The sequence below is a fragment of the Zeus faber genome (genome assembly GCF_960531495.2).
Source record: "Zeus faber genome assembly, chromosome: 14".
Classification (NCBI taxonomy): Eukaryota; Metazoa; Chordata; class Actinopteri; order Zeiformes; family Zeidae; genus Zeus; species Zeus faber.
In genome coordinates this window covers 5804750-5832213 of record NC_137200.1, presented here as the reverse complement: position 1 = coordinate 5832213, position 27464 = coordinate 5804750, and the positions used below count along the sequence as shown (strand labels likewise).

Genomic DNA, 27464 nt, shown 5'->3' with positions numbered 1-27464 from the left:
TCTGCTCAATGAATTCATCTAAATGCAAGTGCGAACCATACAATCTCTTCTGTGAAATCACAATGACAAATCTTTTGCCCTTTGTCACTTTTCCTGCAGCCATCGTAACTTTGAGCGAACCTCGTGGGGTCTCAACCTACGGTTTCGGTTTCTTCAACCTATGGTTACTTTCGGTTTATACGTCTACGCAGCATGTCACTGGCTATTCTGCCCCCTGGTGTTTAAAGTATGTCAATGAAAAATGAAAGCGTTTTCGATTTTGATACCAAAATCCATATTTCAGAGGCGCAGTCGATTTTGAACCTCGATTTCTGCTGCATGAGGTGAGTACCATGGTGTGTTGTTGCTGTTGTTGGAAACCCCAAGCGTCGCTAAGCAACGAAACAGCACGGTGAAGAGCAAAAGGCCAGAACATCGCCCCGGATTTGTTCACTTTTTTTTTTTGTGTCCGTTCTACTCTCCATCATGACTCAGACAAACACACACACATGGAAAAAAAAGATATAAATATGAGCGCAGATGATGCGGTACTTTCCTTTCACCCGGCGCTCTGAATCCGTCCGGTGTTTTCCTCCTCTGCGTTTGTGCCGCTGTGTGTTTTCCTGTCGGGTTTGAGTCGGTGCAGGTGATGCAAGGGCGACACGACAGGACTCTCTAACTCAGCGCGATCGCACAGAAGCCAGACCAAACATGACAGTCGAACATCTCTATTGTTTTATTTTGCCTTTGTCGGCTCTTGTTCATTTCCCCTTCTCTGTCGAGCTCCAAGAGATACGATGATATCAGGTGAGGAGAGATTTGAGCGAGAAAGCCCTTCATCCATCCCAAGGTGGGCCGTCGAAGCACAGACCACAAGATAACACAATATGTCCAAAAGGGATAGTATAGTAAATATTTTATTTTGCTTTTATTTTAAGCGTGGGAAAATAAGGCTGTACTATGTAATTCCCTCCGCAGATGTTATGTTTTGCTTTCCTGACCCTGTTTTTTTTATTTTTTTTGTTGCTGCCCTAACCCCTGATAAGCCTTTTAATCTTATCGTATATACACATAAAAAAAAAGGCAAAAAGCAACGGTAATGCAGTTTGCAGCAAGTCGAGCGGTCACAAATACATAATCGCCTGATTGCAATTAGTTGAGATAATTGTGATCTTTTTGTAAAATTGTTAAATTCGACAATACTGTTTCCATCCAAATTTAAAGGGGAAGTTAGTAAACCACGGTTAGAAATGTCACAATGAATCCATTGTGAATTTGGTGAGTGAGTGGAGTGGGGTGGAGAGTGAGTTTGGGAAAATTGTTCTTCCTTAATGTTTGTGTTCCACTCTCCAATGCCAATAAATGTCTCGTAGAAATGTATTATTATTATATTATTATTATTATTAGAAGAAGAAGATTTCTTAATTTATCACACGGCACGCACACCACAACACCTGCACTCATGCGGCCATGGTGACCAACACGTTCCTCCAGGGAGCAGCCTGGAGCAGTGGGCAGCATACAGCGACACGCCCAATTTCAAGTGTCCATCGCTGTCAGACGACGATGTAATGCATGTGTTTGGTGGGGATCCTTACTGGTGTTGCAAGGAGGAAGCCCCATGTGACTCCAGAAAGAACAAGCAAACTCCACACAGAAAGCACCCTAATCAGGAGTTAACCCACCAGAGCGCGGTGCCAACAGCGCCCCAGGCGGGAATCAAACCCAGGACTTTCTTGCTATTATTATTATTATAACATTTTATTCCAAGCCATAATCATGAAATGAAGGAAAAGGGACAATGAAGATTGTAATCGCAGTTATTTTCACAATATTAGTCATCGACTAAAATGTCCTGATCGTGACAGCTCTATTTACAATCCCACCTAATGACCTGTGTTTGTTTGTTTATTTGTTTTCCAGGGACATCAAACCTGACAACATCCTGCTGGATGAACACGGTGAGATCATTTTTAAATCATGTTATACATTTTCAAAACAAAACAAAGCAAACAAAATCTGTCACAAAAAAAGGTTATTCCATCCACTAAGTTGGTTAAATGGAGAAGTGGGTGGGGTTACGTTTGACAGAGGAAAGCAAAAAAAGGCAATACATTTATTATTATTATTATTATTATTATTATTATTAGTATTATTATTATTATTATTATTCATAAATTGTTTCCTGTTATTTACTTATTTTTATTGTTTGCATTTATGACATTTGCACGACACTTGAATGAAAATCTCCATCTTGAATCATCGGCAACATTCAGGATAATTGAAAAAAGGTCTAAAGGTACAAGACTGTATAAAGCAGTTACAGGACAAAGTAAACAAGCCCTAACCCTACACAATTTAATAGATAAATATGAATGTATATATGCTTTGTGACACGAAAGGGTGTTATGAAGTGTGAATGCCTGCTCCGAATGATTCATTAAAGAGGAGGGAGGTGCGGCCGTCCTATTTGTAGACGCATCAGGGAAAATAAACTGAATGAAGTTGACACCATGAAGGACTGTGTAATTGTATAATTCAAGGGTCTCACACTGGGGGCCACTGGACAGGGGGACTTCTCCCGAGCGGGGGGTTACATTGAACATCAAGGCTAAAAAAAAAAAAAAAACAACAAACAAAATGTTTTATTTTTTACACCGCCCATTAGTGATTTGCCTAATAATATGTGAAAAAATATGTGTATGTAAAGACGTTAAGACTTGAAAGCATAAAAAAATATACATACACACATCTTTTAATCATTTATATTCCATTTTATTATGTTTTATATTCTAAAAGGGCATGTTGATGTTTAAAATAAATTTGGGACCAGATTTAATGATATGATGACATTATAAACATATGGTTACATTAAATTATCTCAAATATGCAAAAATGTATTTGAGGAACAAGTAATTTAATGTCAACACACACACACACACACACACACACACACATGCACACACACACACACACACACACACACACGTACACACACACACATTATCTCTTTGTCCTTGTCTTCTTCATTTTCTCTCTCCATCTCTACTTCTCTCCCTCCAACGTGTCTGAGAGGTGAAGGGAGAGAGAGAGAGAGAGAGCGAGAGAGAGAGAGAGAGAGAGAGAGAGAGAGAGGAGATGAGATAAGAACCACAACTTAATAGATTAAAGTGAAGTGGAATGCCTGAAGCTTGTCAGGTGAAAAAAAAGTTGATTGAAAAGTTAAAAAAACATTAGATAGTGACTCAATTTTAAAGGGCAAGTTTGCTATTTGTCAAGCCAGGCCTTCATAAAACGGTGCTTTCCATAATTTATAACTGTTCATAGCACAGTCGCACTGAGGACACGCTTTAATGGAGAAACGTTCCACTCTGCTGTTGCTTAAATGCAGTCCAATGGGGCAACCGTTTGAGCCTTTAAACTAACAAGAACAAAAACAAGAACAAGAAAATGTTAAAACTCCTTTTCAAAAGTGTTCAGTGAGGATGTGCTACTGTATGAACATACAGACATTTTATTGAGGCCTGGGTTGGGGGGATCTCGTCCTTCACGTGCGCCCTTTTTGGGTAGGGTTCACAGGAGCTAGGCTAATCGATCCCCTCCGCAGCCACAGGGATGAAATTGGTATTGAATCTTCTCGTCTGAATTCGGGTAACAAAATCCAAAAGACAATTCCCCCAAAAACTGAGGGGTACCCCTTGAACATTTGCTACCATCAACAGAATCAAGTCGTTTTCGACATTTGGAGTAAATAAGTCGTATCTAGATTGTGACCTTTGAGATAAACCTGCTCAGAGTCCGTTTCTCCTGGACAATGTGGCACAAACCAGCGCTCCGCCACTTGTGGTTGGTGAGAATCCTCCGAGGGAGAGGTGGTCTGCAGCCGAAGCACCGCGGGGTCTATGTTTAACCAAGACCCGTGTGGCAAACTGGGCGTCCGGTCCGCGCGGCCAACACGCGCTGGCGAAGCTGCATTTGGGGACGACGGGATGACGATAGTCGGAAATCGGCGCGTGGAGCGGGTTGACCGCCGAGCGCTGGACAGAAGCGGAGGGTGTGGATGCGAACGACAGAGAAGGGGTGAAGGAGAAGAGCGACTTCATAGAAAGAAAGAAATAAGAGCATCGAGTTTGTCGGGGCTGCCTCGTCAATGTCCACGAGTCGAATCATCACAAACAGAAGCTTGTGAAATGCACAGGGATAACATTTCAATAAGGAATAATAAATAAAGGGAATCATAAATATATTTTCATACAGTGTATGGAGATATGATGCCATATATATATATATATATATATATATATATATATATATCCGTGCGCGGAGAGCCGTGCCCCGTTCCTCCAAATACTACTTTAACAGTACTTTTATCGGTTCATTTTTTGTTGTTTAAGAGAAAAACTGAAACTAATTAAGAGCAGAATTAAAACTGCTTTATTTTCTGCGCATGTCCCATGGAGAGGGGGAGGTCGGGGTCGCAATCTGCGCCCTCGTCTCCTTGTGTGTGTATGAAAGCCAGGCAGAGGGACCCCCCCCCCCCCCCCCCCCTCCCCCACGCATATCTCCATTCCGGTGATGGAGGAGGAGAGAAAGAGAAGGGATGTCTCTTATGATAATAGGGAAAATGCTTCTTAGATTAATATCTTAATTTTTATTGCAAGTGAGGAGCGGGTTATATAGCCTAAATAAATAGAAAATATATTTTCTCAATTTCTCCAATACAGTGGCACCTCGACTTACGACTGTAATTCGTTCTGTAAGAACGGTCGTATGTTAAAACAGTCGTATGTCGAAGCAATTTTTCCCATATAAATTATGAAATCATGAAGGGTGAAAATAAACACACAGCACAAACACAGTTAATATGAAAAAAATATCGCACACACCATGTAGGTCGCCCGCTGACTGACTGCTGACTGACTGCTGACTGACTGCTGACTGACTGCTGACTGACTGCTGACTGACTGCTGACTGACTGGCTGACTTGTATCTTGGATTAGTCATAAGTAGATGCAGTCGTAAGTCGTAAGGAACCACTGTACCATCAACAGAACCGGTAACATCAGATCTGATCAATACTACAATCTTTAATAATTTGGCCCCCCCCCCAACAGCCAAATCCATTTCGGCTGACAAAATTCTGAGTCGGGTACAGCCCGAGAGTTTATGGAAGTGAAAGATTGACAAAGGTGCTAAGAGAAAAGAGAGAAAAGGATGGAGAGACGTGGAGAAAGAGGAAAAGTAACAGAGGCCAAGGAGTCATAGGTGGAGTGAGAGACTGATAGACAGAGGAGGTGGAGAAGTGGCCACTCGGCCTCCTGGGATGGAGTATGTTCAGCTGAACTCTCTCTCTCTCTCTCTCTCTCTCTCTCTCTCTCTCTCCCTGACTCACCTTTTCCCAATCCTCTCCTTTTTTCTCCACCCACTCATCCCTCTCTCTCACACTTGCACTGTTTTACTTTCTTTTCACGTTTCCCCATCACCCGCAGGTGTTCCACTGCTGCTTATTCAGATGTTTCGGGATTTTGTTTGTGCATATATTTACTGTACATATGTACGTGTTTTTAATGCGTTTTTCAGGAATACTAAAACAACACACACACGCGCACAAGCATGCACGCACACACACCCTTTTGTTCTTCCTCCGCCGACCTGTGGATAAACTTTCCTCCTGAGTTCATCTGGGTGTTGCTTCTCATCAGGGAAAACAATTTACTCACGCTAGTGCGGTATAGCATCTCCGAGCGTAGCCTAAGGTTTCTTACACCAGCTGAGACACACACACACACGCACCCACGCACGCACGCACGCACGCACGCACGCACGCACACACACACACACACACACACACACACACACACACACACACACACACACACACACACACAGTGAGTCACAGAGTCTATCTGAGGTGTTTGGGATTTGGAGAATCCACCAGCAGCTGGAACATGCACACTGAGACACCCATTGGGGCTCTTACTGTCATAACATCTTGAATCTTGAATCTTGAACATAAACCACCTAATCTCACATATATATACATATATATATATATATATATATATATATATATATATATATACTGTACACACTGATCAGCGACAACATTAAAACCATTGAAAGGTGAAGTGAATATAATTTCTCATCTTGTTCCAATGGCACTTGTCAAGGGGTGGGATATATGAGGCAGCAAGTGAACAGTCAGTTCTTGAAGTTGTGGGCAAGCATAAGGATCTGAGCCACTTTGACAAGGACCAAATTGTGATGGCTAGACGACTGGGTCAGAGCATCTCCAAAACAGCAGGTCTTGTGGGGTGTTCGCCCCAATACAGTGGTTCGTACCTATCAAAAGTGGTCCAAGTAAGGACAACCAGTGAACCTGCGACAGGGTCATGGCCGCCCAAGGCTCATTGATGCACGTGCGGAGTGAAGTCTAGCCTCTCTGGTTCGATCCCACAGAAGAGCTACTGTAGCACAAATTGCTGAAGAAGTTCATGTTGGCTATGATAGAAAAGTGTCAGAACACACAGTGCATCACAGCTTGCTGCCTATGGGGCTGCGTAGACGCAGACCGGTCAGAGTGCCCATGCTGACCCCTGTTCTCCACCGAGCGCCTACAATGAGCACGTGAGCGTCAGAACTGGACCATGGAGGTGGCCTGGTCTGATGAATCACCTTTTCTTCTACATCATGTGGATGGTCTGGTGTGTGTGTGTTGTTTACCTCGGAAAGAGGTGGCACCAGGATGCTTTATGGGAAGAAGACAAGCCGGCGGAGGCAGTGTGATGCTCTGGGCAATGTTGTACTGGGAAACCTTGGGTCCTGGCATTCATGTGGATGTTACTTTGACACGTACCACCTACCAAATATTGTTGCCTACCAAGTATACCCCTTCATGGCAATGGTGGCCTCTTTCAGCAGAATAATTCGCCCTGCCACTCTGCAAAAATTGTTCAGGAATGGTTTGAGGAACATGACAAAGAGTTCAAGGTGTTGGCTTGGCCTCCAAATTCCAACAAGCCCGATCCATGGGGAAGCCACCTCACAACATCCAGGAATTAAAGAATCTGCCGCTAACGTCTTGGTGCCAGATACCACGGGACACCTTCAGAGGTCTTGTGGAGCCCATGCCTCCATGGGTCAGAGCTGTTTTGGCGGCACAAGGGGGAGCTACACAATATAAGGCAGGTGGTTTTAATGTTAGTGTGTGTGTGTGTGTGTGTGTGTGTGTGTGTGTGTGTGTGTGTGTGTGTGTGTGTGTGTGTGTGTGTGTGTGTGTGTGTGTGTGTGTGTGTGTGTGTTTGTGTGTGTGTGTGTGTGTGTGTGTGTGTGTGTGTGTGTGTGTGTGTGTGTGTGTGTGTGTGTGTGTGTGTGTGTGTGTGTGTGTGTGTGTTCAACATTACATTTATGAGGATAGTATTCAACCAGTGCCCGCTGTAAATGTGTCATTGCTTAAACCAGTGATTCTGAAACGTTTTCCTGTTAAGGACCCTCAATTTCACACGCATTGGACCACAGTTAGTTGGCAGTAGTTAAAAGTTTGATAAAATGTATTCTCTGGGACCCCAACCTGAAAATATTTTTATTGTTAGATATGATTTAGTCTCTGTACTATAGTTTAGGAGATAACAGTGAAACAGGAACAAAACAGTCGCCTTGAAAAAAACATCTTGTACGTGCTAATGGTGAAATTGAACTAGTCACCATTTTGCCTGGGACCTGTTTTAGGACCTCCTTGGGGTCCCTTGACCTCACGTTGAGAACCACTGGTTTAATACCACTGGTCCTCATATTCACCACTGATGAATATGATATTCCTGACTGGCTGGAGGGATGTTGTGTACTTTCAGCCATACAACCATGAGGTTATGGAGAGTTTTTGTGCCTTCAAGTAAGTTATTGGGCAGGACCAAAACTCTTATGTTGTAACGTGTGTTGGCTGGATTTGCCCGAGTTGTAACATTAATATTGCTTATCCATCTTGTTGTTAAATGCATCTGTATTTTTTTCCAACCTGTGGAAATCTGATTTAGAAATCTCCTCACACTGGAAGGAAATGATAGGAAAGTAAACAGTGAAACCCTAAACCTCTGTGTCCAAGCAAATACTAAATAATATGGTATTTATCTAAGCAGTCTGGAGACAACTCAGCACTGACCTGAAATAGAATATTCAACATCTCTGACACAGGGTGTACAATTTAAAGGCTCCAAAACTAAACCAAATCACAATAGTCTAGCACACGTGAATTTTCTGCCTGCTCTATGAGTGAAGCCCCTACTCATTTTTATGATTGTTATTATTTTTTAATTTGTGGCGGCTCCCTCCACAAAGGAAGTTGACGTTAGAATGTCGCATCTTGGTATTGCTTTCGTCTCTCTGTGACTGAGTAGATCATTTTTTCACACGCGCATTAGCATCGGACATGGTTCAAGCACACAAGGAGCAGTACAGCATCAAACTCTCTTTTATTCAATAACGACATGTAGCGACAGTGACAGATATTAAAATAGAGAGAGAGAGAGAGAGAGAGATTTTAAACACTTTCAACATGTGTTATCTACGGATTCCAGTGGCACAAGCACAAAAAACTGCAATAAATAAATGAATACATATTTGTAATAATGATATAGTAATCATACTACTAACACAAATAAAAATTTAAAAATACAAGTAAAAACATTTTAATATTATAAATCACACCAGTAAAAGAGGCCCCAAAGAAAAAAAAAAACAAAAAAAACCCCCAAAACATTTATATCACGTCACGAAGTTATCAAACACAGTGCGAGAGAGATAGAGAGAGAGGAGAGTAGGATGGCAAAGGTCAATAGCTTTGTGTAAAACCACCCATCACGCCTGTTGTCCGTTGAAGTGCGCCCTCAGGAGCGCTAATGGTGGACGGCGCTCCCTGTTGGGGAGCCGTAGCCGCTGCGTCAGCGTTCTGGACAGAACCATATCGCCCCGGATGATGATTATGATGGCAGCTACGTACGCGTTGGATAATTGAAGCCTCGGCTCTGGCTTTGACTCTGAACGGTCTCCCTGCTGAACTGGGTGTTTTTAGGTGTGAGAATGTGGCGACTCGCAAGGAGGGCGCGTCATCCTCGTCATTTCGGTGATGACGGCAAACGATGATCGCCGCATTGTGTTCAGGCTCATGAATCAAAGCTGTAAAAGTTTTCGCGCAACCTCCAACACGCACGCATGCACGCACGCACGCACGCACGCACGCACGCACGCACGCACACACACACACACACACACACACACACACACACACACACCCTAGGTCATCAGTGTGAAACTATTTTTTATCCCCACACATATCCAGACCTGCCTTCCTGCCAAAGCAATGCAGTAGTCTCCACTTGCCATTTCTACTTGGTATTCCTTCCCAGCCTCATCTGCCAACCCTCCTGACTCTCCCGGACGAGTCCCAATTTTCAAGACCCTCAGTTGTCCCACATTTCTCCAGTTGTAGGAGGATTTTTTTTTTCATATTTTTACTTTCTGTCACTATCTGTTATGTCTTTATGTGACTACGCCCCTTTACATCCATTTCGAAGTTGTCTGGATTGAGACTGCCTTTCAAATGTAGGGAGACATACATAGCATAGTTGAAAATGTATTTCATGGAAAATAATTAATAACAATAATAATAATAATAATAATAATAATAATAATAATAATAATAAGTTAATTTTAAAAAATCAACAGAATGCAGGAAATGCATCAAGCAAGGGGCCACAGGACTCCTGCTAGGGCTTTTGAAAATCTCACTATTTGTGAGGTCTCCCAGCAGACATTTTCGAACTTTGTGCTGTTTTTCAAAGTATGACCCCCCCCCCCAATTCTCCCTATGGTCCCAGTAGGGTCCCAGTAGGGTCAGTTTGCAAAGTGCCCCCACCTGGTATGAATTGTCACTACACAAATAGATGAAGTCCCACCATTGAATATACTGGGCACTTGCCTGCAGTAGTGCTATAAAAGTGCATCTTGAATATTTTAGTTTGTCTGTTTCCAGATGCGTACTGGCAGCACACTGGTTTCCCAACATGCTTGCCTCTTCACTGGATCCTGCATTCAAGTTTGGATACAAACACATTAAGATGTGGATGTACAGTAAAGACGGGAATCACACGGGAGAATAACGTGGGTGGAGATTAAGACGAAGCGTTAATAGCTGAGATTTTAGTTCAGATATTGAAAGAGAGGCATGATGAGTGAGATGAAAAGAATAAGACAATTACAACAGAAGCGAGTACGGTGAGATTCTGAGAGAAATGGAGCATTGGCAGTGTTTTTCTTTTTCAATTGACTTATTTGTTTTGGCATGTCTCTTATCTTTAATGCCCAGTGGCATTGTGTACTTTGATATCCATCATCTGTTGTGTGTGTGTGTGTGTGTGTGTGTGTGTGTGTGTGTGTGTGTGTGTGTGTGTGTGTGTGTGTGTGTGTGTGTGTGTGTGTGTGTGTGTGTGTGTGTGTGTGTGTTCTAGGACACCCATCCAACCAAACAATTGCACTGCAGCAAAAACTCTTTATTGCTCTCTCACCCACACACACACACACACACACAGCTCATTAGCGGGTGCTCAGTGTTAGACTCCACTCCTGCAGCAATGTGAGGGAGAGGTCACTAGTTCCACTTTCGGAAGTCACTAGTTCCAGGCACGAAAACTCTTCAGTGGGATTATCTGCTCCTTCAACTCCTAGTACTAACCCGTAACTAACCCTATAACTATTCCGTAACTAACCCTATAACCAACCTTGTAAGTAACCTGTAGTTGACCAGACAGCTCCGTAGATATAGTAATATACTGTATGTTGATATGACTCTGGGAGAAAGTTTCTGTGTTTGAGCCATGCTTCCCTCTGCAAAACTTCAATATATTTTTCCTCATTGGAAGGTCTTGGTACGATCCATAAAATAAATCATGGCAAGTGTATTTACCTAGCCCTTAATCACAGCGCAGTCTCAAAGGGCTTTGCAAGCTTCCCACTTCATGGAGAGAGACAGCATCCCTTCACCTTAAACCCCACCCGGGCGAAGGAAAAACTCCCAGAAAAAAGTCTTGCATTATATATTAAGCTGTGTTTAACTACACAGTATGGATGTCAATTGTGCTGGAGCATGGTGCTGCAGGTAAATAGCTCCAGGAGGAACACGGATCAGCAGCCAAGTCGGTATGTTTTTTTAATATGACGACTGTCCATTTTGCTGATATTTGCAGTGATTGAGGTATTACACTAATGATGCCAGTTCAAGAAGGTCATTGCTTCAGCAGCTTTGTTGGAACTTCCTTTGTTTCTATACTTATTGGTCATCGCTGTTGCCAAAATCAACTAAACCAGTGAAAGATAAATGACTTAAAACCACTTAAAATATGCTCTTTGTCTTTCTTTTTCGCAGGTCATGTCCATCTAACAGACTTCAACATTGCCGCCATCGTAAAAGAAGACCTGAGAGCCACATCCATCGCCGGGACCAAACCGTACATGGGTAAAAGAAAAAAAAAAGAAAAAGAAACTTCGCTTTCGGGCTCCTGGAGTTGATAGCAGTTATCCTTTATTTTTTTTATCCAAAGAACATTTAAACAGCATTTTCCCCAACATTTCCTGTTCCTGTGCAGCTGCTCCCATCCTCCCCCCATGACACTGCCCCATGATTAAAGCAGCTTCAAATTGATGTTGATTCGGCTCGGAGAGATCAGATAGGAGCAACAGGATTTAAAAGGGATGTGGATAAGGATGGTGTGTGTGTGTGTGTGTGTGTGTGTGTGTGTGTGAGTGTGTGAGTGTGTGTGTGTGTGTGTGAGTGTGTGTGTGTGTGAGTGTGTGTGTGTGTGTGTGTGTGTGTGTGTGTGTGTGTGTGTGTGTGTGTGTGTGTGTGTGTGTGTTGGAGGGCCTGGTAAGTATATGATATATGTATATATATATACTACGGTATGGACTCGGCTCTTGAGTTGGATCTGTCTTATACATAATATAAGTTAAGATAAAACAAGATACTATCTCTTATCTCTGTTCCACATCTGGAAGTACACCACCGGCCTACATGCGCTGCACAGCGACAGGCTGCAATGCCTTTCAAACGGAGCTCGGCTTCATCCCGCTGCAGGGGGTGGAGCTACGTTCAGCAACGAGCTGATGGCTTCATGGCGACAAAGAAAGTTGAGCAGGTCGGGCGACAGCCAATAGGAGGGAAGACATGCCCTCGATGGCGCTGGTCTTGGAAAATGGGTGCCCCGCCAACAGCGTAATTGTTCATGATTAGGTTATTTTTTTAAATGAAGAACATCCCTTGAAGTATCGATAAGATAAAGAAAACGTCATTTTATGTTTCTCCAATAAGGACAATTCTTTATTTTAAGGGAAGGATGGCAAGACTAGGTAATTTATTTTGCTCTGTAAACAGCTATACAATTTTTTTACCATCATCAAAAATGTACACACGGCACCATCTTTCTATATAATGTATACTAAATATGGAAAGGGAGAGAGGTTTGGAATGTTTGGCGCGCCCACAACAGCAAGTCCATTTTGAGAGCCGGCACGTCCACAACAGCCAGGTGCACAGAGACCTGACCTGGCTCCGCGGTGTGACCCAAGCATTAGACTCGCTCCCATAATTTCAACACAGATCAGTTCAAAACTGCCATTTGGTGTTACCATTTTTATCGTGAATATTAAACAATAAAGTTGACGAATAAATAAACAAGCAGCAATTTAGAAATAAACAGCTTTTTAATGGCATTCATTTGCACACTCATTTGGACTGGATGAGCTCAAGTCTCAGGCGCGAACCAGATCCCCCTACGAAAGGCAACATGTGTGCGAATACATGCAATGTTTTTTTCCAGTTGCAACTGCGAGGACGTGTGGTAAGTGCTAATGTGTATGCATCCGAGATGGATAAAAAGAGTGTAGGTAGAGAGAGAGAGAGAGAGAGAGAGAGAGAGAGAGAGAGAGAGAGAGTGAGAGAGGTGATGGAAATTAACCATGACTCTTTGAAACTCGATTATAGGGAACCACTCTTTTCCCTCAAATAGATTAATCATGAGGTGTCTTCCTGATGCGAAGGAAATGTCCCAGTTTTTCCATAGCTCATCTCTCCCAGAGTGGCTATTTAGGAATTTATTACAAATGTCTTCAGAGTAAGAACATATTAAGTATTTTAAAAGACAAGTCAAAGTTAAAATGTCATTTTTTTTTCCCCACTAGGGGGAGCGATGATGTATCATATTGTCATTCAAGCAAACCAAGAATTATAACTCATTATCCCCATTTCAGTCCCTTGAGTTGTTAATTTTTTTAATTGCCGCAACTTTTACACATTACACATTAAATGGCCAAATCAACAGTCTTCTAAAAATGTGGTAGAGCCTACGCATCGAATACAATATTGATTTAATTTGTTGGTACTCGCATTGAATTGCAATGTCATGTAATAGGCATATTACTGGAACACAATCAAAAGCGCAAGATTTTTTTTTGTCCGGCTTTTCGTAGGTATCATTTTTGCCAATTCCCGCAATTCTGCGAGAAGAAAAACAAATACATATAATGTATCAAATTGCATCGAATGTTTTGACAAAAGCCGCTACAAAATCAGGACTTTTTGATTGTTCGCAACAATCATAATAAAACCGGTGGACCGGCTTTTCTCTCTGTTGACGAAGCCCGGTCCATCTAAGTGTCTGCATCCATCTTTCTTGATTCAGTTAATCTCACAAAGAAAGTGCTCAAATTGAGTCAAAATTGGACTGGCTCCTAATTCCCTTCCCTGCTGCCTGTAGGGGCTGTGTCACTTATTGTAAATTTCAACTCTTCTGTTTTTCACCGTTTGCTAATTTGCCGTCTCTCAGCTCCCGAGCTGTTCCAGCCGTTTGAGGGTTTGCATCCCGGATACTCCTTCTCTGTGGATTGGTGGTCGCTAGGAATCACAGCATATGAGCTGCTTAGGGGACAGGTACTGTGCTCTCTCACACACACACACACACGCAGGCGCACACACACACACACACACACACACACATGCACACACGCACACACACACACACTAGGGTGATTTGCATTTTGTGTGTGTTTGCTTTTGTTCAGTGGAGCTGTGAATCTCCACATCACAGCGCCATACAGTTTATGTCTAATCAGTTTACACATGATTATATTTCCCTCAGTCGGTCACTTTCTCTGTTTCTGCATACACACACACACACACACACACACACACACACACACACACACACACACACACACACACACACACACACACACACACACACACACACACACACAATACAAAGACTGTGACTGCACCTCACCTCGGCTCAGCGTGGCCTGGTACTCTTCATCGCTGAATTATGCAGTGAATTATGCTTATGACGTCTACATCTCTGTCCTAGAATAGAACTTTTAGTAGGAACTCACCAGACTCAGACACTAACCCGAACAAGATAAAGAGGAACAAAATAATTTAGAATTCAATTAAGAATTTAGGCTAAATCCATTGGATAGGAAGCTCAAGTCATTTTCGATGCGACCTTTTTTTTTCCCCCTTGCTCATTTAAGAAACACATTCAAATGATCCAACCCTAAAAGGATGACGAATATGGGTAATCAAAAAAAAAAAAGATAAATAAAAATATCAATGAAGCCCCTTTTTCAGAAACCCAACGTCTAAAAGTGATCAGCTTTGACGCCTCCCCAGTGCCTTGTGGCACCAAGCGTACCACCCTGTTGCGCTTTATGGAAATACACACACCTTGAATATGAAGAAGTAAAATTACAAAACTGCCAAAGGTAAAATGGAGAGTTGGGGAGACATGATGGATTTTCTTGTCATTTGCTATAAAGAGGAAATTCACAGGCAGAGACACAGTCGAGAATCCAAAATGGAAATTGTGACATTCACAGAGATGCCTCTCAAGACGGACCACTTTGGTGTAGTGAGAAAGGCAAAGGCAAATCCAAATTACTCTGCTCTCTCCCTACCAAAGGTCCTGTAATCTCACTCCTAAATTCAAATTGTTACCCGACTCATTCTCTTGCACGTCAAGTTCAGAATCTTTGCATTTTGAAGTAGTTTAAACAGTTCGCCACCAAGAAATTTCAAGATTGTTGAGCGTACATGTTGTTTTTGATGGACAATGTATCTGTCTTATATTGTTAGAATTGGCAGCATCGGAAGAATCAGGGTTGGGAAGGTCACGATGTAAGATTGCAATGTAATCTGTTACAGATTACTGATTACCCTTTTTCAATTCTTTAAAAAGCAACATAATCTTTTTTTAATGGCATCCACTGCCACATCATTTAGTTATATGTTCATTATGTTATGTTCATGTTATGTTCATTCCCTGGTAATACAAAATATGTCATTTTAGAATTGCCATTATTATGCTCAAATGTAGCCCAGTGTACCCTAAGGAATTTCAACTGAAAATCAACTGTAATTTGCACTTATACTTTTTTTTGTAATTGAATTTGCTGAATGAGGTTTCATATACGGAATTTGATGAGCAAGGTGCAATGATGTCAAAACATAAAATCATATGAACCTGGAACTGTGCTGTCTCAGCACCACCCCCCCCCCCCCCCCCCCACACACACACACACACTTCCTGCCTTCCTCCTCATCCCTTCTGTCATCTTGTAGCTGTTCTGCCTCCCCTGTATCATAGACCAGACATTCTAGGAGCAATTTTAATATAGAAGGTGCTCTAGAACTAGAATTTCTCAACCTCAACTTCATTTTAATTGTTCAATTTTAATTCAAGAGGTATACAAGAGCTGCTCAACTTTAATATAAGGGGTATTCTAGAATTGATCAGTTTTATTCATGGAGCATTCTAGAGCAGTGGTTCTCAAACTATTTTTGAGAAGTGTACCCCCTCTAAGATATTTTTTCAGCTGAGTACCCCCTTCACTGCCATTGGGAGAAACAAATTAAAATAAACATAAATTGTGTACTGAATGTGTTTTTTTAACATTATATATAACCAATATTTTGTAACACATTTTTTTTTTTAATTTTCAGAGTACCACTTGCAGTACCCCAAAGTAACCCTAGGAGTATGAGAACTCCCATTTGAGAAACACTGTTTTTACAACTCCTCAAATTTAAATCCAAGAGATTCTAGAACTGCTCAACTTCAATCCAAGAGTCATTCACGAACCGTCCAACTTGAATCTTAACGGACATTCTAGTGCTGCTCAACTTATTCTTGAAATACTTTTTTCTGAGGAGGCTTTCTACAAGTGATCAATTTAAAACCAAGAGGCATTCAAGAACTGCCCAACTTCAGTTTAAGTGGCATTGTAGACATTGTTTCTAACTCACTTGCTATTCACTGTTTATTCTGTCTGTTAACAGAGCTGCTTCGCAGGCTCCCGGGTCTGTTAACAGACAGCCTCCAGGTGCTTTTGGGCCGTCTCAGTCTTTTTCCTATCTCGTCCCACCCACTCCCTGGAGGCCTCAAACTTTTTGTTACCTCCCCGTCAGCCGCCTCACCTCACCTCGGAGCCCTCTTCCCTCACAGAGCATTTAGCCTTCGCCACAGCTCGCTCCCAGCAGGCGCGCCGCCTCTTTCGGGATGGCCAGAACGACCGGCGTAGGCTCAGCTCTGGGAACATACATCAATCACTGTCATTTACTTCCTCTCTCCATCCCTCCCTGAGGTTGAAAGCGGGAGGAGGAGGAGGACCTGCTTGGGAGTTTTAAAAAGGATGACAATTTATTGGAACATGACTTTCATTTTGGTGTAATATCAAATTACGCATTTTTCAAATTGAATCATGTCCCGGATTGCCACTTTAAATGTTGGGACGATAAACTCCAGTAGGTACGCTGAAAGACAAGGGAAGGTGGAAGTGAAATGACACAGGACCTGTTGAGCAACAAGCTGGACACAATCAGTCAGTCAAACTCATTCAATCATTTTCTTTACCTGCTTTCTCTACCTATTTGGGGTTCGGGGAATAAGGCGTCACAATAGGATTCTACTGCAAAGCATCTTCCGGTGTGTCTGATGACCTCATTCCTCTGGTCTCCAGAGGCCGTACGTCATGAGGTCCAGCACGCCAGCCAACGAGATCCTGCAGACCTTCCACAAGGTGCATCCCAGCTACCCTGCGGCGTGGTCGCTGGAGATCAAGTCTCTTCTCAGAAAGGTAAAGAGAGATCACACACACACACACACACACACACACACGCAGAACCGGCCTCATCTCATGATGCTTTCTGTAGGAGGAAGTGATTTTAGGAAATGAGGCCTCTAGGGGCTGTCTGCTTGCAAGTGGAAAATGAGGATACATCTCAGTTGTGATTTGTCAACATGGAAAGGAAACATGTCCTCGGTCGGTGTATTCTATCCCACATGTACAAAGAGATGAATTGATCCAGTCACATTTTCAGGCTTAACCATAATTGATAATACCATCATTTCAGTTACCATAGCAAGCAAACATTTCATGTTGAGGGCCTGTGAAGTGATGACGTGATGTGGCCGTGTTAGGTTTTGTCTCAATTCATGTGATTGTTTGACAAATGAGGTACAAAAAAATGAAGGTTTGTTAATTGTTACCACGGTGATAGTGTCTCTACATAATAGGTGCTTGCGGTTGCTGTTGTTAAGTTGTTTCCATCCAAACGGAACAAAGATAAATCCATGAAAAAATGAAGTATTCTACGTCCTATAACCATGTCAAGCTAGGTACATTACAACAACTTAAATAAGGTTGACTGTTTTTAATCAGTATCTCCGCGGGCCTAAATCAATTATTTGCGCTTGTGATTCGTTGCGGCAGAGTGTAAGTTTTAAGGTGAACAGTGCTTGTGCAGCGTCTGGGGCTGGTACTGGCAGCGTTCCACTGCAGTCAAACTGTTGCATTGCTTCGTGCTCTCAGGCACCTCCCTCCTCATCAGCATGCGAGCTGCGTGTGTGCGCGTGTGTGTGTGTCTGTGTGCGTGTTTGTGTGTGTGTGTGTGTGTGTGTGTGTGTGTGTCAGAGAGAGGGAGAGAGATGGTTAGATAGAGTATCTATGTGTGTGTGTATTGTTTTTATACATAAATTGTGGTTTTATGCCGATATGGTATATTGTTTAGGCTTATGTGTGTGTGTGTGTGTGTGCATCGACAAGAGGAAGGGAGACAGAGATAGAGAGAGAATGAAAAAGTCAAAGCTATAAATGTACAGCACAAAGGGACAGAAGTCCAATTCCTCCTCCCCACGCCGTTCCGTTCATTCTGAAATCCCCTCCCTCTTGACACCAATCATTACTCCTCTTTTTCCACTTATTTTCTTCCTCTTACTCTCCCTCCTCTTTCCCCGCCATTTTCACCCCCCCCCCCCCCCCCCCCGATTCTCTCTCCTCCCCTCTTCCCCCGCAATCCCTCTTTCCCGCCCCCTCTTAAAACTCTCCGTGTTCCTCTTTCTCCTCCTTAATCTCATCCTTCGGGGCTGATGCATGCCTCATTTCTCATGGGGGGGGGGGGGCGGGGGATCCAGTTGAAATACAACTTTTCTATGTCCGCCCCCACAGAAAATAACTTTTATTGTTTTTTTTACACATCATTTCTTTCGCCCTCCAGCTGCTGTGCATTGACGTCCAGAAGCGCATTTCGTGCCTGGCGGAGCTGCAAGACCTGGACTACATGTCGGATGTCAACTGGGACGCTGTGCTCAGCAAACAGCAAGCCCCCGGCTTCATTCCCAACGTGAGTAGTGGAAATGGTGTCGCCTTGCAGGAATAGTTTGGATTTTTAGAATACCCGTATACCCGTTTCATAATTGCCACTCATGTAGTAAACATCCTGGACGCTCCATCCTCTCCATCAGGATTTCAATGCAAGTAACCAGGGGACAAATGCACGATCTGCGTTCAGTGCAAAAACTCACTCCACATTCGAGGCAAAGCAACGAGCAATGATGCCATAGCAGTCTGACTTTCCAGTGTTCTTACCAGTGTTGCCCAAATGTGTGAACATGCCAAATTGTGTGACTTTGAATTTTTGCACTGAGCGCAGATTGTGGATTTGTCCCCCATTACTTGCAATGAACTCCTGATGGGAGTACGGGGCCGAACGTCCAAAGTGAAGAAAATGCTGGAACCTACCAGCGTCCTACACGAGGGATCAGTATGAAATGGGGATAAACTTCCAAAAATCCGACATATTCCTTTGAGCCAGGAATTTAGGGTCACCCCAGCTTTCTCCCTAAACCCAATTCCATCACAAAATAACGCCTGGAAAGAGAGTATTGAGTGAAATTGAAGACAATTTAATGAAATGTAACAGATGAGAAATAGACTAGACCAGGGACTAGACAAAGCCTCATGTACTCATCTACATGTACTATACTGCATCTCACTCACCTTTTGTCAAGCTAATGTCACCCCATGGTTGCACAACTCTTTGAGGAACTCAAAGAACAGTAATGCGGGTAGTAATGCGTTACAAGTAACGGCTGAGACTCAAGCGAACAAACCATTTTTGGGGAGGCTTCAGCTCATTTAGTTCACCGTAAAGATTCAGTCGCAAATCATTTGGGAAAAACCCAACACTATCGCCAGCTGCCTGGAAGAAAAATAAGCACCACCTGTCTTTTGTGCGATGATGACGGAGAAAAACCCGGAAGATGAGGCAGCTCCCAAAACAACCTTACCAAACAAGGGAAAGATACGATTTTAATTTTGTCACTATTAGTCCTACTTATAGTCCTACAGAGAACTGTTTTGCCTTTACAAACACATTTTGGCAACATGTAAAGATGGAAGAGATGGGAACTTGATATTGCTGCTGTTTATGTTGAATCTTTTTTATTTTATTGGATTTTATTTATTTTGTTCACAACGGCAGAGCCACAGAGGAAAAGCAGGGGAAAAAGACCAAGATGAGATGTCAATTCTGTTTTTATTTTTTTTTTAAGAAAGGTGATTTAATTTGTCGGCTCTGGAACAGATAGGGAAATGGAGAAAGAGAAGGGTAGGTGAGGAAGAGAAGGAGAGAGAGAGTGGGAGATTGTTCAGATCTCAATTGTATAGGCTATCCTAATCCTTATTTGTTTGATTAGCCTATCTGGTCTACTTCATAAAAAAAAAAAGGTTATCAACAAGTGCTGTTTCTTCATTGTTTTTCAAAATGGAAAGTAACTTGTACTTTGACTCATTTATTAACTAGGTACTTTTATACTTTTACTATTGCTTAAATAATTTTCTATGGGAGTACACTCCATCCCTCTCTGTGGTATCCTGTCGAATCTCCCGTCCAATCTGAACGCACTGCTGCCTGGTGAGGAGTTGAATATTCAGTTTAGTGCATTTTACGCTCATAAGATGTCTTCGAAAAACGACTTTGCTTAATTCGAGATAAAGTTCATGTCCATGTTAGACAAAATGACGAGCACGGCCTCTGGTTGACAGCGCGAGTAAATAAACAGGGCGCACAAATCTGAAGGCTTTCCCACCGCCCGGCCCCTGAACGTCTCGTCAGGCTGCTGTAATGACTGAAAGAGCCGAGCAGCAGGTATTCCCTGTTGCTAGGATGGCACAGCAGAGAAAGAAAGAGAAAAACAGAGGGATCGATGGGAAATTGACAGTCTCTTACTCTCTCTCTTTCTATCCAATTATGGGCTTATCCTCTTTTCCCGGGCCTGTCGGCAGAATGCACACACTCACTAATAATGTCCTGAGATGAAGGGGCGAGTCAGCACTCACATTATGTTCCATAATCTTCAAATAGTCGCCGTGACCTCTCCATAATGACAACTCAATGTTCGATTTTTTTCCCCTTTAAAATGGCGTAGTCACAAGCATAGTTGTTTTTAATATTTTCATGCCGGACAGACAGATCTTCTAGTATAAGTGGTCTGGCCTTCTACGTTCATTTCTAAGAGGGTTTTACAATCATCTTAGCTTGAAGATGCTTTCAGGAAGCAGACCTCGATGGATGAATAGATCCTTCCTCTAGAGGTAGGGAGCACTGTATGATCCACCATCCTTTCTAAGAGCGTCTTAAGTTCAGGTGCGCGGATCAGGACGGATGCATAGATCGATGCGATGGCGTGACGTGAACGGTGTACGTCGTCCGTGTGTTTGCAGAAGAGGAGGCTGAACTGTGACCCTACGTTTGAGCTGGAGGAGATGATCCTGGAGTCCAAACCGCTCCACAAGAAGAAGAAGAGACTGGCCAGGAAGAGCAAAGACCAAGGCTCCGACGGCTCCCCGCAGGTCAGTCACGGCGGAACTCAAAACAGACTTGAGGTACTCTTGGTAGAGTTTGTCCGTCCTTTTTGTTCCTCGTTCAGGTTTCCATGATTTCCCCTGGTATGTCGTTGGCAAAAATGAACCAAAGGAAAAACACATCTGAGCATTTGAACACTTCCTGTCTTGATGCAAACTGGAGTCAGAACTTGGAGCAAGAAAGGCCACCTAGCGAATTCGAGTTCACGCAAGAAAAAACGACTTTGTGTATCGATACAAGGAATAGAATGATCATGATATGGTATTTCGCTGAATCAATTGTGGCAATGATAACTGTATTTTGGGGCCTCGCTGTTTGACACTTAGGGGAGACGTTAAAAGCAGAACCACAAAATGATCGTAATTATTATTATTATCAGAAAAAACTGAAGGAATTTGTCGCGATTTTACGGTAGCAAAGGGATATTTATTCAGTGCGTCCGTTGTAAAAGAGAGAGGTTATGTGTATGTGTTTAAGAGAGAGCGAGAGGAAGGAAAAGACTAGGTTTGCAGATGGGGAATCTCTTGTTGGTCGACAGTTATGCAACCAAGTTCCTGGTCAACGTCATAGACATTTATCAGACCAGAACGTCAATAGGACATTTAATCATTTTTCAATTATGACAACTCAATCCCTGCTTGAAAAGAGATACAAAGCATGTTCTAGTTTCCAAACTACATTTTCTTACTAAAAAAAACCCTTTAAGGTTCATTGAGATGGATGTCCCCTGTCCTGGAGCATCCCACGCTTGCTTCTTTAAGGTGCCTTTCCCTCTCTCATCACTAATGATTATCTATTAGAGGAGCAGCCAGGGATTCTACTTGGCCTAGTTACAGGCGACGGCTTTCATCCCGGCTTCTCCCCAAAATGTACCCACGGCGCTGCAAAAGGAGGTCAGGGACGCGTTTCCGAGCTCCTCCGGAACCTCGGCGTCGCCACAGCGAGTGGACAGACTGCCCGTCGCGTGCATTAAGGGAAAGGAGGTGAAGAATGCAATCACTCAGCTGAATCTTTTTTTTATTTTTCCCTCCACTCTTTCCACATAAATCAGCTCCCGTCCCCGGTGTTTATTTGCACACGAGGGAGAGGAAAACACTGCAAGGTTAATTTGATCTTGGGGTAAAGTAAGATAAGGGAACAAGAGACTGACTGATGTAATGCCCCCCCACACACACAGTGTTTGTACTCAAGCACACAGTCATACTGGTAATCAGGTTTGTGTGTACATATGTGTTAGCAAATAAACACAAGAGTGTTAATAAGAAAAGTTACAACGCTCACTATTGGGAGTGATTTCATTAGGGTCCAGAGGTGTAACAGTGTAGTTTAATCAGTGCTGCGCCCACTTTGGTGCCAAGGATAAAACACCACTTAAGCAAAGGTTTCTAGGGCCAAACTACATCAACCATCTCTAGAAGGCCCAAATGAAGCAGTGTTATTTACACTGACTTACATCACAAATTATATTACATCTAGTACCTTTGCCAGTTTTCAGTATCAGTTGACCGTGCAGAATCCACCCGCCCCTCGATCTCTATCTATCAGAGTCGTGCCCTGTTTTCAGGGCCAAACATTGAATAAACAGCCATTTAGAAATGGCCCCCCATTTCTCCCTCCAACCCTCTATTCCCTTGTCTCCTTCAGCGTTATCTGTGGCTCTCACCTCACCCTCTCGCCCTCCTAACTTTACTCGCTTTAAATCATCACCCTTAGTCTCCATCTGCCAGTGCTCTGGCGTTTCGGGAGTCTCCTTTCTCAACGCATTTTAACGGGCGAATGGTCGGACCCACGGCTCCGTCTTTGTTTACCCTACCGACGGAGCTTCCTCTTGTCTCCTCCTCCGTCTTTCCTTCCATCTCTGCTGACTTTGTTCTTCTCTACAGCCGTTTATATAGCTTATTTTCTCCAAAGGTTTGGATTCCTAGAGCCCCTTTCAATGCATGGTGAAACTTGACAGGATCCTGAAGCACATTACATTGTCCAATGACCCACTGACAAGATGGCTTCCAAGGAGCGGGTGCGGATCGCTTTACTTCTGAAGAGACGTTTTGAATTCGGCCACCATCCAAAGCATGTGCATGTGTGTGTGTGTGTGTGTGTGCGTGTGCATGTGTTGTAGTGTGGTGTGTTGCGTGATAATTAAAGATTCTTCTTCTACAAGCCCCCAAATATAATCCCTCTAAGCCTTAACATCCTCTTTACGGAACGATGGTTTTCAAAATCACAATCAAGAGACACACTAGAAGAATTGCACATACACATTGGAGACCCGAAAGAGGTTACTGACTCTGTATTCCATGCAGGAAGTTTTTTCTTTTTCCATTGACTTCCATTCAGTCAGAGGTTTTAGAGAGCAGTCTGGCGGACATTAGATGAACCACAGTTTAAAGCACTTCCACATTGGCTTCGACACCGGGCCGTAGTGGTTGCCACTTGGGCTTGGTATTTTTTACATCTTTTTGTCAGAGAAAAGCACATCTCACCTTTCATGCTGAACATCAGCCAATGCAATTCAATACCAAATTCAACACAACAATCCATCTCTGAGCAGGCTGTGAGATTCTTGTCTGGGAATGTATTTAGGCCCGTTGTATGCCACGGTTAAACACTTTTAACGCTCCCATTTTATCCCATCTTTTCTTTTGACATACAATTTCTAAAAGACCTAACAAAGAGGCCATAACAGACCTGTTGACGAAAAAAAAAGGAAGTTAATATTACAGATTAAATTTGCAGTTATGTCAAAGTTTGAGGGTTTTTTCAAGCCCGTGCTCAGTTACGGCCCATGAGCCTCTTTAATAATAGAAGTGAAGCGACTAGTGTGGTCTGGGGCACAGGGCCGGGGTCGGCATGCGATAATAATTCAACGCCGCCTCGGAATTGCTCTGTGCTTTATGTGATCTGACAGCTGCTTGTGGAGACCTGCTGGGGTACATCTCAGTGATTTCTTGCCTTAGACCCAGACAACATCCGTCATCTGTTTGCCCATTCAGACAAAGTGAAAGTCCTCTCTTGTAATGAAGTAATCATAGCCCTCCCCCAGGGAAGCACTTCGCTATTATAGAGATGTGAATTATAGGGCGCCGTAAAAATCAAGGAAAACGCACATTAAGTCAGTCTGGTGTCTCTGCCATGTTGTGGTCTATATTCCTCATATGGAATAATTTATCGTACCAAATGTTTGTTAGAAAGCCTTTCGTATTGGTGCTCACATCCGATTCTCACACATATTGCTCGATTTAATACATTATTTTTTGCTTCATGTTCCACAAATGACTCTTCAAAAACATCAAGTTACAAGCGGCAAATGTAAAGCCCCTTATCACCGATGCAGTCTTCAAATGACAATAGACGATTTTGAAGCGGTCTGCCAGTTCTTAGCTGCTGACATGGGTAAGGGAAATGAAAAAAAAAAAATGAAATCGGAAAAAGATGAAAGTTGAGACGGGGATTCAAAAGAGAGATTCCCCTTCCAAAACAGTCGGGCACATACAATTTTTTTCGAGCGGGGAAAATCATCCCCTTGGATATCCCACGATTCCTGGCACCTGACAATGGAAGTTGCTGTGCGCTATAAATCCTTTCAAAACCTCACCTGAAACATGAGAGTAGCTTGCTGAGCGGAGCACAGTGTGGAAACTGAAAATGAGGCGCTGTAAAGGTTCATGATCACAACTTGTAACCTAAGATTTATCTTTATGCATCTTTTTTTTCGCTCTCATGGTTTCAAGAGATTGAAAAGAGCGCACTTCAGACTCATGAACAGCCAGCAGACAATTCAATTATTTATCTGCAGGGGCGCCAGAGACCCTGCTGTCCATTTGAGTTTAAAACATGGAAGCCAGAGATGACCATTCAAAAGCATTAGATGCGAACGTCCCTTAATATTTTCCACTGTTAACCAGCCTTTCCAAAAAGAAAGAATGTCCAAAAAATTAATGAAAAGCTCAAAAAAAGAGAAAATTATTATTATTTATATTCTAAATTATTTTTATTATTATTCTATATTATTATTACAATTAAATGATTATTATTATTTCATATATGGGATATATTTTTTATTTTTAAATGGCATTTTGGCACATCATTGAAGATAGGTGTGGCAGGCTATTGGGCTAAAATGTCCAGTAAGTAAGCTGCAAATTTGTAGCAGCGCAACAAATCATAATCAATTTGCACAAATGTATTATTCTCTTAAACTTATCAATGACATTGTGTTTGCATGTGTTCATTCATCGTCCATTGAATCCACAATAACAGAACCACTGATGTGTGACTTGTGCTGTGTTTGTTCTCAACGGCCCCGTGAGGACACTTGCGAGGGCTTCATACCATAGAGATGAAGATGGAGAGAGGGAGAAAGGGAAGAGTTGGAGGGAAACAAGCTGTAGTGCACGCATCGTTTCTAAAGCAGAGCCGATCAATATTGAATGAAGGAAAAGAAACTCCACCGAGTCTAGTTCTCACTTAATACGCCGAGAGCCGCTCTGTATTTTTAATCACATACTTTTAACATCCTCTCCAATGTCAGTTGCTCCCCTCACATCTCAAACCCTCACTTTTCCTCTCCTCCGTTTGGACGCCACGCTGTTCTTCCCCGGTCCCTCTTTCCATTCTCTGACCTGTGCCACTCTTATCCACAACTTCTCCTTCCTCGTCTCTTTGGTCATTTTTCAGAGTCCCTCCCTCTCTAGTCTCCTGCACGTGTCTTTCTTTCCACCTTCGTTCGTCGCCTGGCCTCCATATACTCGACACCTCCCTCTCGTTCGGTTCTCCCTCCGTTTGTTCGTTTTACGTCCACTTCTCCGCTCGCCACCTTCCTCCCACTCCCTGTAGCTGCTAAGCTGATACTGGAGAGTACAATAAGATTAATTAAATGATGAATAATGTGGCTGAAAATTGTCTTTTACTCAGAGAATAGACGCTTGGACGAGATGCCCGCGTACAAGTATGCACACACACACACACACACACACACTTAATCTTTGAGTTGAACTTAAAGTTGAACTGATCATCGTAAGAATGGGTCTTAATCCCAGAAGCAGGTGATGGTTGGTTATTGGTGGGTTGTTGGTTCCGTCACTGCACATGCCACTCTGTATAACGCCCGTCACATCACACCAAGGACATTGAAGGATGTCCCTCTTGGGCTACCGTCCAGCAGACTACTCCCGCTTGGTTTCCTTCATTAAATGGAAAGTTTAATCCAAGACTAAGAGCAATTAGCTTCTGACCCACCCCTTTTCAAAACACTTAAATATAAAGAGAGAGCTAGAGAGAGACGGAGAGAATGCAGTGAATTGCGCACATGGTAAAGCTTTGTTTTATTCAGTTGCTGCAGCTCCATGATACAGTTTATGGAGGCTTCTGATTTGTTCTTTAGTGGAGGTTGCCACACCTACAATGCTATGAAAGCCTTCATTTAACTTTTTTTGTACTTAATTCCCATTTGAGGAGATGGTATGTTCACTTTCACTCTCCGTTATTGACACTGGCTTGAATCCTAGTGTTGGTGAGAATCGGCTTTGTCACTAGTTTCCATGGTTTTTGCGGATGCACAAACCATGGAAACCATGGCATTATTGGCATTATTCGGAATCTGAAATGGAAAGCAGTGCTTGAAATTGTCTAGATGGTGGCTTTTAAGTCAGTTTCCTAAAGTAAGTGCAGAAAAGTTGGAAAATGTGTGAGTTTGGGACCAAATTCCCAGATCTATGAACGCATTATCCATTCCAATGGGATTTCTAGGATAAACAATTGAGACCCATTGAGAATGTAACTATAGATATAATATTAAATAAAATGTACAGGGAGTTCTGTGTGAATGTTGGAATATTACAACCGCGGGCTCTACAGGGTTAATAGTCTGCAAAAAAACAGCTCACTCTCATGTTCTGACTTGATGGGTTATGAGGGTGAGCTGATACAGAAGCTTTCAGCGATTGTTCAGTCAGATTGATGGAAGCTGGTACGGAGTCGTTGGGACTTCTGGTGCAGTGGAAGGATTCTAGGTTTAGGAAGCCAGAGGTCACCCGTTTCTGGCCAATGCATCACCACTGCATCTGTCCGTCTCCTGACTGTCAAAGTGTCCGCCACTGTGTCGATGGCTTCTACCATGATGGGAACTCACTGGTCTACAGATTCATATTTCCCATCTCTGGGATCAACCAAGAGCTACATTGAATGTGAAAAAAGTCCACAATTAATTTGGACATAACCTAATGAAGTGAAATTTTTTTTT

At 42.8% G+C, this 27464-nt stretch overlaps 1 protein-coding gene across 1 annotated transcript in view; it reads left to right on the top strand.

The window, feature by feature from the left end:
• Positions 1-27464, top strand: part of stk32a (serine/threonine kinase 32A) — a gene marked incomplete at its 3' end in the record, with an annotated part of 72163 nt that overhangs the window by 41017 nt on the left and 3682 nt on the right. Inside the window, exons 3-8 of the mRNA XM_080013314.1 lie at positions 1903-1940; positions 11396-11485; positions 13851-13954; positions 17038-17154; positions 18575-18700; positions 21082-21210. Coding sequence (XP_079869440.1) covers positions 1903-1940; positions 11396-11485; positions 13851-13954; positions 17038-17154; positions 18575-18700; positions 21082-21210 — 604 coding nt within the window. The remainder of the gene's footprint in view (positions 1-1902; positions 1941-11395; positions 11486-13850; positions 13955-17037; positions 17155-18574; positions 18701-21081; positions 21211-27464) is intronic.